The sequence below is a fragment of the Mustelus asterias genome, chromosome 6 (assembly GCF_964213995.1).
Source record: "Mustelus asterias chromosome 6, sMusAst1.hap1.1, whole genome shotgun sequence".
Taxonomy (NCBI): Eukaryota; Metazoa; Chordata; class Chondrichthyes; order Carcharhiniformes; family Triakidae; genus Mustelus; species Mustelus asterias.
This window is the reverse complement of record NC_135806.1, coordinates 38,775,628-38,789,216: the sequence shown is the minus strand read 5'-3', so window position 1 is coordinate 38,789,216 and position 13,589 is coordinate 38,775,628. Positions and strand designations below refer to the sequence as shown.

Below are 13,589 nucleotides of genomic sequence, written 5' to 3'. Positions count from 1 at the left end.
GGAGAGGGCATTGCAGTTGCTGCCTCCTGCCCCAGTTGGTCATTAGTGACCTACCTGTTGACAATGCTGGTTTCTGTTGAGGCCTTCATTGTGTGTCTATTTCAAATCTTGGGGCTACTCCCTTTCATGGAATAATCTACCATCAAGTAATTGTTTTCTACTTTGAAGCACCTGAATTCTTGGATTTATGTTGTCCTTAAATGTGTAACTGTAGCAAACACTGGGGCAAAAGCAGGTACACTTTGTATGAATAGTAGCATCCATTGCAAAGCAATTTCACTTGACTTTCGTTCTGTAGTTGTAGTCAATTGAAGCCTGATCTTGAATAGGATCTTGATCTAACAACAAAGTGAAACTCCATTTGAGGAGAGTACTCTCTCTGCTATCTCTGGAGACAGGGTGGAGTGAGTTTAGGGTAAGTGCCAAGCTTTGGGTCAACACTAAACTTGTTTTGTAAACTCTTCATCACCATGCACATCTGGATTTCTCAATTGAAAAAGAAAATTGGTTTTGCCAGCCTTAAGAGTCAGCACTTATTAATTTTCAAATCTACGTCCTAAACAAATAACCCCATTTATATAACTTAAAAAGAATGGAGCCATCATTTCGAGGATGACCCTTCATCAGAGCTGAAGACAAAGAAAATAGGATGAGATTTATATTGTAAGTGGGTGGAGAGTGGGGGAGTTGTGTAATTGACAAAGATGTTTACCAAAACTCGCTTTCACAGCTGTATTTCCTTCAGTGACTGTCTCCGTCTCCAACTTACCCCATGTGGATTCCAACTGAAGTTCCACCCCTCATATTTCCAATCCACCCAGAATTACAGGTATCTCCAGAATGTACAATGCTCCTTGGACTGCTGTTCTCGCTGCATCCTGAGACCCACACTCAGTGCCGTGCGCTGCCATATGCACACATTTGATATCCCTCTTCAGCAACACCGACTCACTCTATTTCCAAGCTTCCGTACCCCCAGTTTCATTTCATTCTTCGTTTCATCCGCTGCCTTAACAAAAAACTTTTTCTCTCTCTTTCAGGTGTTAAGGAATGCAAGCTGCACATGCCTCTGGTTATCCTTTGACACACTGCACCTTTGTACTGCCATTTACACAGTTCTGATCTCTTAATGGATGCTCTCAGCACCATTCTCAGCCACGATCACTACCTTCACATTCCCTTTGTCTTTTTGTCCACCACATCTTGGTCAATTACACAAATCCCCACCCTTGCAATATAAATCTCATCCTATTTTCTTTGTCTTCAGCTCTGACAAAGGGTCATCCGGACTCAATCTTGGCTCTATTCTCTCCCCACAGATGCTGCCAGACCTGCTGAGATTTTCCAGCGTTTTCTGTTTTTGTTTCAGATTCCAGCATCCGCAGTATTTTGCTTTTATTTGATATGGCCATGACTAAATGTAGACAGCTATACGGCTTGCAAATCCGCCCTTGTCACTTCTTAATAGTGGCAGTCATGTGACTTGCAATTTCTCTCTCATTAAGTGGAAGCACTACCTCCAGTAATCTAACTTCATGTGGGACCTCATTGTTTAGAGTTTGTAGTTTTGAACCCAATCCACTGTAATTGGATATTTCAATAGTTTACTGGACAACCAGGCTCTTTATTCTGTCTGTGTACATGATAGCACTGCGCTATAATTTAACTGCAGTCAGTTTTGCAACTGACATTCAGTAATGAGTGCTAATATTACAGTAGTATTTTAAAAATAAATCGTAGTGATCTACTCGTCAATGTTTAGAACATGTATGGCCTAACTATAGAGTAGAGTTTTACACCAGTAGTTGTCTGTTATTTGATAGAAACGCTGATCTGTGTGAGAAACTCACAGCTGACCCATGACTGGTGGATCCTCTATACTTGTCAAAGAATTCCCATCATAATTCTGACTTAAGTTTACCAAACAATGATGAAATGTATTCCTGGAGGTTCGTTGCATGACTTGTCTCCACACTACTGCCATTCTTCGGCCAACATATCCATCCTTGTGACCTTCCCATGCCGAATGAAAGCAAAAAGGACTTATTATCCAATTGGATGATGCCTGACTGTCAGCCAAACAGCCTTCCCCACCTTTTCAATGTTTTTATATCTGATAAAGCGAAATGTTCAAAGAAAATGACAATTTTCTTTTTAATGTGCCAATGATATTTCTCCAGGGTTGCACACAGTAGTGTCCTGAAGTTAGATCTTCAATCCTGGAGACTCCAGGCCAATCCTAGAGGGTTGGCAACCCTAAATCTAACTGGTTTGACATCCTGTTCTTTAACCCATGTTGTTACGTCTACTTTTAAACAATCACTTCTAAGCAGAATTTCATACAATTGTTAACAGCTATTCTTTCCAACTCAGACTGGCAATGTGAACTAATTATAACTGGACTGCATTTATTGCTAAGTCACGTGTCTTCCATAAAATGCAAATATTTGTGATCAAATGACATGACTTGCAAAGAAAATATAGCGTTATATGTGTTGAAAAAGTTCTGACGTGAGGCTGTTGCAGATAGTTCAGTCAAAGAGCGGTTCATTGACTTTGTTTAACCCAACTAATGAGAGTTTTATCTTGAGATTATTCTTTTTCTTCACGTTTAAGAGGTGGATTACCTTTGCTTGGATTTCCTAGTTCACCGTGAAATGTAAACTTGCTGGTTAACTTATTTCTTGCAATATTATGTTATGGTTGTTTTTGATTAGCTATTTTCCTTTGTGTGGTAAGGCTGCTATTCATTACATGTTGATTTCCATTTTCCTACAATGCCTTCAATGGACCAGATGACTTTTGATTCCATTCTTTATGGCACGTTTTTACTTTATGGTCAGTATTGGTAGGTATTAACATTTAGTTTGCAATAGTAAAAAATATCTGACATGGTATGTTCCTGAAGTTATTCAGTCAGATTTTTATACTTTTCCTATATTTTATAATATTGTTAAATTTGTAATACAGGAGATGACCATTTGGTCCTAAATCTATCCTAATTCTTTAATGGGCGTGACCTCTACTTCCAATTTCTCCTGTCCTTTTCTCATACCCTAAGAGATGCCTGTCATTCGAGGACAGGGAATGTGGCCTTCTATTTTGCTGAAGGGGGAAGAGTACTAACCAGCAGAAAGAGTAATCAGACCTGATGATGCATCTGTTGTGATTGCAAGGCCAGTGTTGGTTCCTGTGGGTTGCAACATGCTGCCTGTGGTTGGATAGTAAGTTTGGGGATCCACTTTTTGTCAGCCCTACAGAGTACAAGGTCCATCCTTTCCCTGATACTCGAACTGCCTTACAGGTGAAGTACATGGAAGAACATAAGACCATGTTAACAGCTAAATTACCCCCACCCAGACTATCAGCGTAATGGAGCATGATCAGCAAACTATAAAATCTGAGACTCCACAGCCCACTTTCATCCCAGTGCCATGACACTATTGTTCAGCCCGCTCTGACCATAGAAAAGGCACAGTACCAGCAAAGGTCCAATATGTTTTTCTGCAAGTACAATACAAATTTTGAAGAAAACCTGATGATGATTTGTGACCACCTACAGAAACAAAGTCAATGTAACTTTTTCTTTATTTTATAACAATTACAAAAAAGATTATTTTATTATCATTCAATGTTTTAAGTACCTAATCTTAAAATTGTCTCACTGTCACCACAGTGAAATCTAATATCCTTGAGAGATCCTAAATAATCTTTGAACTTCCTTACTCCAAGCATTGTGGTAGTGTAATGATGACCAAGCTCAGTGGAGTACTACTGAAATTATTGGTATGTATTTGGCAGTATAGTGTGTTTGTACATGCATGTGTATAGTCATTAAATTGTCATGTCAGTGGTTGTCATACCTTTTCAGTATCTGTGAATCTGTACTTTGCATCATTGTACAAGTGTTGTTTCTTTGTCTTGGTGTTCTGGTGCTGGGGCAAAAAAATATAAATAAGATTCAGGAGGCTTCAGGTGAAGTGAATTTCTGGAATGGTTATCTTCAAGGTTAAAGACAGTAATTCATAATTTCATTTTACGAATGAGAAGTTGCTTAAAAGCCAAGAAATACAACAGTAACATAAATGAGTAGCAAGAGGATAATCGGATATCAAAAAATAACTATATGTAATTTCTCAAGATCATTCCAGGCAGTTCACTGAAGTCCAGAATTTCATTATAAGACTGATGGAATTTTAAATTTCATGTGCGTTGTGTGTCACTGTGATGAAAACATTCAATCTTTTAAAACTTTAGTTAAAAGTACATGTACTCTGCTAACTATAATTACACACTGAAATAAGATAGTCAATTAAATCAGTTAACTATAGTAACTCCCAAGACAAATTCATTGACCATGTGACACTGACTGAAGGGTCGGTGAATACCTTGTTGTAATGCACTATCCAGTAACTAAATGTTTCTATTCATGTATTTTAACAGGCGAGAAGCCATTTAAATGTGATCAATGCAACTACGTGGCATCAAACCAGCATGAAGTGACACGACACGCCAGGCAAGTTCACAACGGACCCAAACCTTTAATCTGTCCTCACTGTGAATACAAAACAGCTGACCGCAGCAACTTCAAAAAGCACGTTGAACTCCATGTGAATCCACGGCAGTTTCTGTGCCCTGTCTGTAAGTATGCAGCTTCTAAGAAGTGCAACTTGCAGTACCACATAAAGTCCAAGCACCCACATTGCAGTGACATTACCATGGATGTGTCAAAGGTGAAATTGCGCACCAAAAGAGTTGAACTAGACATTCCTATTGGCAAAATGGGAAGGAAAATGTCAGACAAATTACAGCTTAAACGAGCTGAGAATCTAGAGGAGAAGGTTACTGCCAAGTCTGAAAAAAGTACCTCTCTATCAAAGGAACGAGGTTTCAGCTCGAAGAGTCAAAGGATGAAGACCCGAAACCATAAAGTTTTCAATAAGCTCCCGTCTAGACAAAGGGAAATTAATACAGAGAAGGTAAGGAAAATAAAGGGCAGCAAAAGAAAGAGATGCTCAACTGATGTGTCTTTGCAGCAGAAGCCTGTGGTTGAGACCCATACAGAAGTGAAAAGGAGGAAGATATGGGAAGCTAAAGAGTTGGTCGAGCGTGAAACACAGAAAAGCAGAATCAAATTAGATAAGTCCTCGCACAAAAAAAATCTTAAATGCAAACAAAGTAAGAAGAAAAATAAAAAGTATAAAAAAACCTGTGTGCTTTCGGCTGATGATCCAAATAAGGGTAAGAAATCTGATCAGCCTGAACGTCAGTCAAGTATGTTGAAGAAGAAAAGAGATTTCCCTAAAAGTTCTTCATGCATTGATCCTAGTGCCGAAGGGATGCATAAGAGAGACGCCCAGGATTCCGAACAATTCTTGGATATTGTGGTGACTGAAATTCCACTTGGCACTGTTATTGAACAAAATGATTTGGATTCTGCCTGTCAAATGACCTCAAAAGAGTCTCAGTTGTTACCTGACCAGTCAACTGTCACTAAATCAGAGGAACAAATGTTGACTAACAAGATGATAAACAGAAGTGATGAGTTGCTTTGTGTAGAAGAACCTCTTGTAACTTGCACAGAACAAACTGGTGTTCCCACTTGTAGTTCTCAGAAAACTGAACCTACAACTTGCTCATCAAAGCCATTCATTGATCTGAATAACTCGGAGGCAAAAGAGATGTTTGAAGAAACTAGCTTACTTTCTGAATTTGAACAAGAAAGGCCAGTTCAAGTGATCAGTATTGAGCTTACTAACTTAAACAATCGAAATAAAGACCAGGATTGCACTGGTGACCAGGAAGAGGCCCAGGGTGTCCCGAGTGACCAGGAAGAGGCCCAGGGTGACTCGAGTGACCAGGAAGAGGCCCAGGGTGACCCGAGTGACCAGGAAGAGGCCCAGGGTGACCCGAGTGACCAGGAAGAGGCCCAGGATGACCTGAGTGACCAGGAAGAGGCCCAGGGTGACCTGACTGACCAACTGGAGGTCCAGCCAGAGCAGGTGGAGTTCCAGGCTAATGGCAATGAGCAGATGGCGGTCCAGGCTAATGGCACTGAGCAGGTGGAGTTCCAGGCTAATGGCACTGAGCAGGTGGAGTTCCAGGCTAATGGCACTGAGCAGGTGGAGTTCCAGGCTAATGGCAATGAGCAGATGGCGGTCCAGGCTAATGGCACTGAGCAGGTGGAGTTCCAGGCTAATGGCACTGAGCAGGTGGAGTTCCAGGCTAATGGCAATGAGCAGATGGAGGTCCAGGCTAATGGCAATGAGCAGATGGAGGTCCAGGCTAATGGCAATGAGCAGATGGAGGTCCAGGCTTATGGCAATGAGCAGATGGAGGTCCAGGCTAATGGCAATGAGCAGATGGAGGTCCAGGCTAATGGCAATGAGCAGATGGAGGTCCAGGCTAATGGCAATGAGCAGATGGAGATCCAGGCTAATGGCAATGAGCAGATGGAGGTCCAGGATGACAAGAGTGAACAGTTGGAGATTAAGGATGACAGAAGTGAGCAGCTGGAAGTCCAGAATGACCAGAACAAGTTGGAGAATTATAACAAGGTTCTTGATGACCAGCAGAAACTCCAGGATGGTGCAAATGAGATCCGGGATGGCAAGACTAAACAGGGCAAGCTCCAGTGTGATGGTGGCAAGGTTCAGAATAGCAAGCAGGACCAGAATAAAAGACAGGACAAGGAAGAGATGGGGGAAATAGATGAAGATGAAGGCATTCATAGTCATGAAGGAAGTGATATTAGTGAAGATTCAGAAGGAAGTGATGACTCTGGTCTAAATGGAGCAGCAAAGTCCATCCCTGATGATAAGACCAACAAAAAGACACTAGAAGAAGATGTGATTGATGCTCCAGAGAGTTTTGTTTGCATATTCTGTGACCGTATATTTAGTGTGAAAGGCGAGTTTACCAAGCACCTTAATCGCCACTTGGTAAATGTGTACTATCTTGAGGAAGCAGCAAAAGGCCAGGAATAAGTAGTCTTGAGATTTGGTGAGCTTTCCTAGAATATTCATAATACCTGTTACAAAGTGATGCAGATCACACTAATACGATTGGATTGGGGCTTACTTGCCTTTCCTCGTGGAACTGTTTGTTGCTAACTGCATGTATTTCCTGCTCTTTCACGTTTCTAGTTCATAATTCAGAGGTAGTACAACAGCATTCATTCACACATGATGGCTAAGTATGTTAATCATGCTTTGTAGCAGTTTAATCAACCACTGATTTTGAATTTTCATTGCACTATTATTACTCAAGAAATTATTTCATTTAATCTGTTCTGTTTCATCCCATTGTAAATACTTGGTAACACTGGACATTGAATTTGTTTTCTGTTTTTACATGACCCAGGGTTTAAGCTGAAATACAGTGATTATCATAGCTGTTCATAATTTAAAAATACAAGATAGTGGTTGAATGAAATAATCAAACTTTGTGTGTTTGATTGGGATATTTCTTTTGGTAATGTTAAAAGGATGGTCTTTTGTTGGAACAGTTTTGCATTTCCAGGGCATTTAATGCGTTTTCATCTTGATGTATAATGCATGGAATTAGCCCGTTTTCATAGATTTACATTTTAGGCCATATTTCATTACAAGTTAGCTGATCCCATTTTAGTTTCTTGAAATAACATTTTTTACGTTGACAGTTCACAGAGCATTTCTAGGTGACATGTTAAATATCCCACTTTTCATTCAAGTCACAGGAGTGAGCACTTTGCAAGATGATATCACATCTCAAGTAACTAATGTTACATGTCACAAAACTTATTTAGGAGTTTGTAGCAAACAGTTCTTGGTAGCCATAAAAGAGAATTATTCAATATGGTGCTTAAACAGCTTAAAATTGCACGATATAAGTAATCAACTATGCAATATAGTTAATTAGCGATAGTTTATATATAGATTTTTTCCAGTATCATGTTTTTATATTTGTGTGTTTAACCAGCATTTGGGACTTGACGATTAACCGAACCACTGTGCAACAAAACTGATGTTGGAATGGATGGGTGGCGGGGAAGAATTGTCCTGGTGAAATACTAAATTATGTTCCATCTGTAATGATCAGTGACGCAGTTTTTGAAAGGGAATGTCAAGCATCCCAAATAAGCAGAGGTGTAAAAATCGCTGTCTTGCATCCTTTTTAGCTGAAGAGTGTGCTCTCTTACCAGCATTCTGAGCAGTAGCACGTGGTGCTCTTGGAAATCTGGACGTTCCTTGAGGGCATTTAGAGATCAGCTGTTATAAATTGAATTGATTTTGTTTCAATTTGTCGAGGTAATCTGTTTCTAATCGGTGCACCAAGTGTCATGGTCTTGCCTCTCACAAGGACCTGTCGCAGTTTTGATGTTGCACTCAAACCCTAACCCCCTGGTTGGCACACTGAGGATTGTGTATTCCTGGCAGAATTATTGGAATGCAACACTTTAAGAGATTTGCTCACCTCTGATTTGCATAGCTAGTGAGTTGGTATGGCCAAAGAACATAAATTACTGTGATTACCATTTTTTTTCTCTCCTGACTTAATGATATGTGTTCAGTAAACTGTTTGGAGTAGCCACTTTTGTTAAAGAATATGGAAAACAGTATAAATGCTGAAAAGCATTTTCTTTGCTTTGACAATCATGTTGACAAACTCATTGTGTATCTGTGATCAAATTAAATCTCATGTTTACATGGATTTTTAACTGTAATTTACTTCTCATTGTTTGTGGTACTCTATTATACAAGTTTTGAATTCATTTTGGTAACAACTCGATTACAGTTAAAAATCTGTGACATTACAGTTTGAATAATGAATGCTGTAAGAGGTCTGGAGCTTCTGCTCGTGCCAATATGAAGCATGCTTGTGCTGTCCACTTCTAGAATGCTTCTTGGTATCCTCGTTTTGGTATTAAAATACTAATGGCGACACCAGCAGCCCTGTGTTTCCTGTGGCAGGTAGTTAGCACACAACAATAACACATTGTAATGTTTGTTTTAACATAATTAAAAAACTACAACTTCCCTTAGTGGAAGACTTGTGTCCTACTTCTTAGAATCTTGTTCACCCTCTTGAAAGAGCCACTTTAGTAGGATCTGGGTTAGTTGGATAGTTAGAATGTGATTTTTTTTTTCCAACTTGTTCTAAATTTCCACTCTGTGCATATGACAGCAGCACACAGCAGGGGGAATAAGCATGAGAATTGTTACCGCTGAATTCAGCAAAAAACTTTGCTGCTTGTGTTTGGTTTTGTCCTGCTCCCTGGTAATGAGAACATCACATGAGACCAGCAACGATGCTGTAAACTTTAATAACTTTCACTCGAGGGAAAACTTTTATGGTTCTACACCCAGATGCATATCTGGGTGCAGTAAGTATTGAAAAATCAAGCGGGTTGGCGTATGTGATTGAAAAGAAACCACCAGTTCATCTGTTTTTCCGATAATCAGTAGATTCAGGAAAATCTGCACATGGACAGTTCACCTAGCAGCAGAATGCAATGTTAAGACACCAGATAAAACTTCCATGTAACCAAGCGATGTCCTCTGTTAACTAAGATCTTTTTAATAATGGACTGTAGTTTACCAAATGTATTAACTTGAAAATATTTTGCTTTATCAATAATGTACCTTCAAGGCACCCTTTAAAATTTTAATCTGCAGTATCCGATGATGGGAGTAGCCTGCTCCATAATTCAATTTGGAAGAGCTTATGAAAGGTTGAATTAGTGCATTTTTCAACATAATATTTAAAATATGCCTAATTTGACTATTTGTTTTCAAATTCAGTCAGTTTGCAAGCATTTAAATTACAGTGATCATCTGTAGTGGAAATTCTTGTAGATTAAACATTCCTGTTAGCTAATACTGTGCCCTTTTGTCCAAAATATTAAAATCCTACAGCAAAGGAGGTGGCCATTCAGCCCCTTGTCTGTGGTGGCTCTTTGAAAGAGTTAACTCCTCTCATTTCCACTGCTAATTACCCCATAATGGTGCAAATATTTTATTTTCAAGTGTGTGTATATATTATACAATATATATATCCAATACCCTTCTGAAACTTACTATTGTAAGATGGGATGGAGGGTGTTAAGGAATTGGTTTTTAACAAATTGAGCAAAATAACACATGCACCACCTGTCTTGCAAGTTCAGTTCAATAAAAAGGGTGGAGAGGAGGCATGTGTGAAGGCAAAATATTCATTTTCTGGTCCTGAACTCAAATATAGTGATCGAAAATGGAGTGCTCCTTGGAGTGCACAAGTCCAAGAAGGTGCACTTTTGGCTTGGTCCTTCAGCATCAAATTTATGACATTTTAAAAACACAACAAAGAGCAAATATATGTTTTGGTCTTCAGTTTAGCAATATTTTTTAATCTGAAGGAAATGTGGGGAGGGGGAAGAATCACAAATTTTAAAAAGATATTGAAAGCACATTTAATAAGAAATGTGGGCCATTAATCATTTCAATCATTTTTTTTATTCGTTCTCTGGATGTAGGTGTTGCTGGTAGTGTCAGCACTTTTTGCCTGTCCCTTTTGCCCTTGAGAAGGTGGTGGTGAGCCGCTGCCTTGAACTGCTGCGGTCAGTATGGTGATGGTACACCTACTGTTAGGAAGAATAATGTCTTCAGACTGTCTTATAGTTATATAGCTAATTTAAGATGCAGTGTAATGTATTTGTAAAGTGGTTAGAAATTAGGTGTGTCATATGATTACAGACCTATCTATGCGGCTGGATAGCTAACAAGAGCAGGCAGGTACACTCAGAAGACCAGTAGGTTAATGTTTAGCTTTAAGAAACTTTTAAACTGGACAAACTGCCAAATGAGCAGAAGGCGTACAGACGCTACGGCAGTCACTGCTCTAAGAGACCTCTAGCAGCATGATTCACAAAACATTTTGGCTCTTCTGTACAAAAGCACTGTCATCGGTGCTGAATTAAGATGGAAGCTTATTAGAAATTCAAAATTGTTTTACAGCATTATCTGTGCAATACTTCTGTTTTTCCGAATATACCAAAGTTTAAAAAAAAACCTACTACTGTACTTCTCTCTTTTCAGATTAATAAATAGATATTGATTTCAAGGGTAAATGTTTGTCAAAGAAAATTATTCCGACAGTTGTGTTGGACAGAATAAAACTTTCACAGTTTTAGTGCAAAGACTATGTGTATAAAGAGGATATTTTTCAAAATATTTGCCTTTTTGTTAACTAAAGTTGAAAAGAACTAATCTCTTTCTGTAACTTTCTAAAATGCATCATAGTATTTAGCAAAAGTTTTGCTGCATTAAAGTTTTGAGCTCAATTGTGTGTGCCTCTCATTCTGGACTACTTTGTTTTCTGTTCAGTGATTTTTTTTTTCCCCCTCTGACTTGTGCAATGTGCACATCAACTGATGCCCGTCAAGGGTGAGAGAGTTCATTGAGCTATGGTGCTTCTGTTCCAGAGCGAAAAACGTCAGTTACAGTTGTAAAATAGCATCACTCTGCTTGCTGCACATACTGAACTCCAGCATTTTCAGCCAAGCAACAGCAAAGAGACTTGCTTTCTTCCAATCCCAAAAAGTAAAGTCTGAGGTGTTTTGAGCAATGTTGTCTCAGATACCTCTGTGGACACCAAACTGACACTTCTGCACGCTGTTCTTTTACTACATCAAATATACACAACCCAATGGTTATTAGAAGTTAATTCACAAGGGACATAGGCTGTTTTATCCTCTTGTTTTAATAGAGCCCTTCATGACCTTAGGAAGTTCCAAAGTATTTTACTGCTAATTAAGTATTTTGAAATGTAAGCACTGTTTTAATATAAGTAATATTGTAGCCACAGCAGATATCCACAAACACCAATGAGATAATGGCCAGGTATTTTTAGTGATGCAGGTCAAGGGATGAATATTGGCATGGACACTCGAAGCAATACCTCTGCTCTTCAAACTGCAACATGAAACCTTTTTATGCCCACCTCTGAGGGAAAGTGGGACGATAGGGTGGAAGTGTCATCCAAAAGATAACACTTCCAACAGTGCAGCATTCCTTCACTACTAGTCAACCCGGATTATATGCATGATTCTCTGAAGTGAAACTTGAACTCAACATTCTGATTCAACTGAGAGTGCTGTCACTAACACAGTTAGTGATTCTCCCAAAAAAAGTTCTAAGTATTGAATTCATGTAAAAACAGATCATGCTGTTTTTTTTTCAGCAGGAGTTTCAAAATGAATCTCCCAAACTCTGCGCACTGCAAAGTTCATCAGCCTGAATCAGTCCAAAAATCAGTGGGCGGGACCTATTCCTGCTGGAGAGGCAGACAGCACAGTGTTGAGCGGGCCCCTGTACATGTGCTGATCTGTCGGCACCAAGATTGGCACATGCGCCCCTGTCTGCCAGCCTCCTGATTGCTGGCCAGCCCCGTGACCGCTGCCTTGCCAGCTGTGCAGCCCCCCCCCCCTCCCAATGCCTTGATAGCTGGCCCCCTGGATGTTTCTGGGGCTCATCCACCCCTCCCCTGGGCCCGATCCCTGGCCTCTGTCACTCAGCTTGAATGCTGAGTGGCAGCAGGATCCCCCACTGATCGCTCCCTAGTGGCCCTGCACTCTTGGCACTGGCAGATGGGCAGAGCCAAGGTGCTTCCAGGTCATTGGCACTTTGCCCCTTGGGCAGTGTCAGGGGTCCCAGGCTGGCAATGCCCAGGGAGTGCCTCACCAGCACCCAACCCTCTGGGGGGCCTTGCTTGCCCTCCCCTTCACTCCAGTGGGGTTGGGCCACCAGCTGCCCGCAAGTAGGGAGCTATACTAAACCCCCTGGAGTGAAACACTCCTGGGGGCGGGGATGGGGGGGGGAATAGATTTCAAACCTGGGCCTGTTAATATTTAAAATATATAGTAATGAACATTACCATAATTTATGCAGCTCTACGCCTGTATCTGGCATGGAGCTGATGGTGATGGAAATCCGGCTGCCAGAGACTCGCGGAGGCCATGGTGCCCAGCGGGGACCCAGCTAAACGGCCTCCGCTTGAGTCTGCTGGCCTGCTGCGCTCTTGTTCCCACCTTCAAGAGGAACATACAGATAAGAGGCAGATATCTGCCAGTACTGGTTTTAGCTGGAAGATGAATGAGGGGTTGACGGCTCCTTTTAGGTCTAACCGAAACAGGGAACCTGCTTTGAGTAAAAATGACACTTTCAGATGCTATTGTTAGGTCAACTTGGTGAGAAAGAAGTAGTTATGTCTTTGTAGCACTGAAATCATATTACCTAAACAGCTGCAGAGTCCAGCTATATGCAGATCACAGAAAGTTAATAGCACAAATATTGAACTCGGGCATTTTCCAAATTAAATCATGCCATTAAATCAACTTTGAGTTCAGTGTTTTAGTTACAAACATAAGTCATGGAGACAGTGAAAGAGTATGTCCTGAACTGAAATCTGCTTCCTTTAACAATACAAAGTCTTGTAGTTAGACAATTAGATGCCTGGTCTTGTGTTAAGTGAATGGCTGTTTCAGTAGCTTCCCTGACAGTTAACAACTGGGGCACAATGCAATCTACTGATCTGTAGCTGGTTTAAATCAACTCCTAAAGCTTAATAAAAGT

The 13,589-nt window shown here is 40.3% G+C and overlaps 1 protein-coding gene across 1 annotated transcript in view; it reads left to right on the top strand.

Moving 5' to 3' along the window:
• rest (RE1-silencing transcription factor) overlaps positions 1-11,292 on the top strand; it is a 28,507-nt gene extending 17,215 nt beyond the window's left edge. Inside the window, exon 3 of the mRNA XM_078214182.1 lies at positions 4,444-11,292. Coding sequence (XP_078070308.1) covers positions 4,444-6,986 — 2,543 coding nt within the window. The 3' untranslated portion in view covers positions 6,987-11,292. The remainder of the gene's footprint in view (positions 1-4,443) is intronic.
• The last annotated feature ends 2,297 nt before the right edge of the window (positions 11,293-13,589 follow it).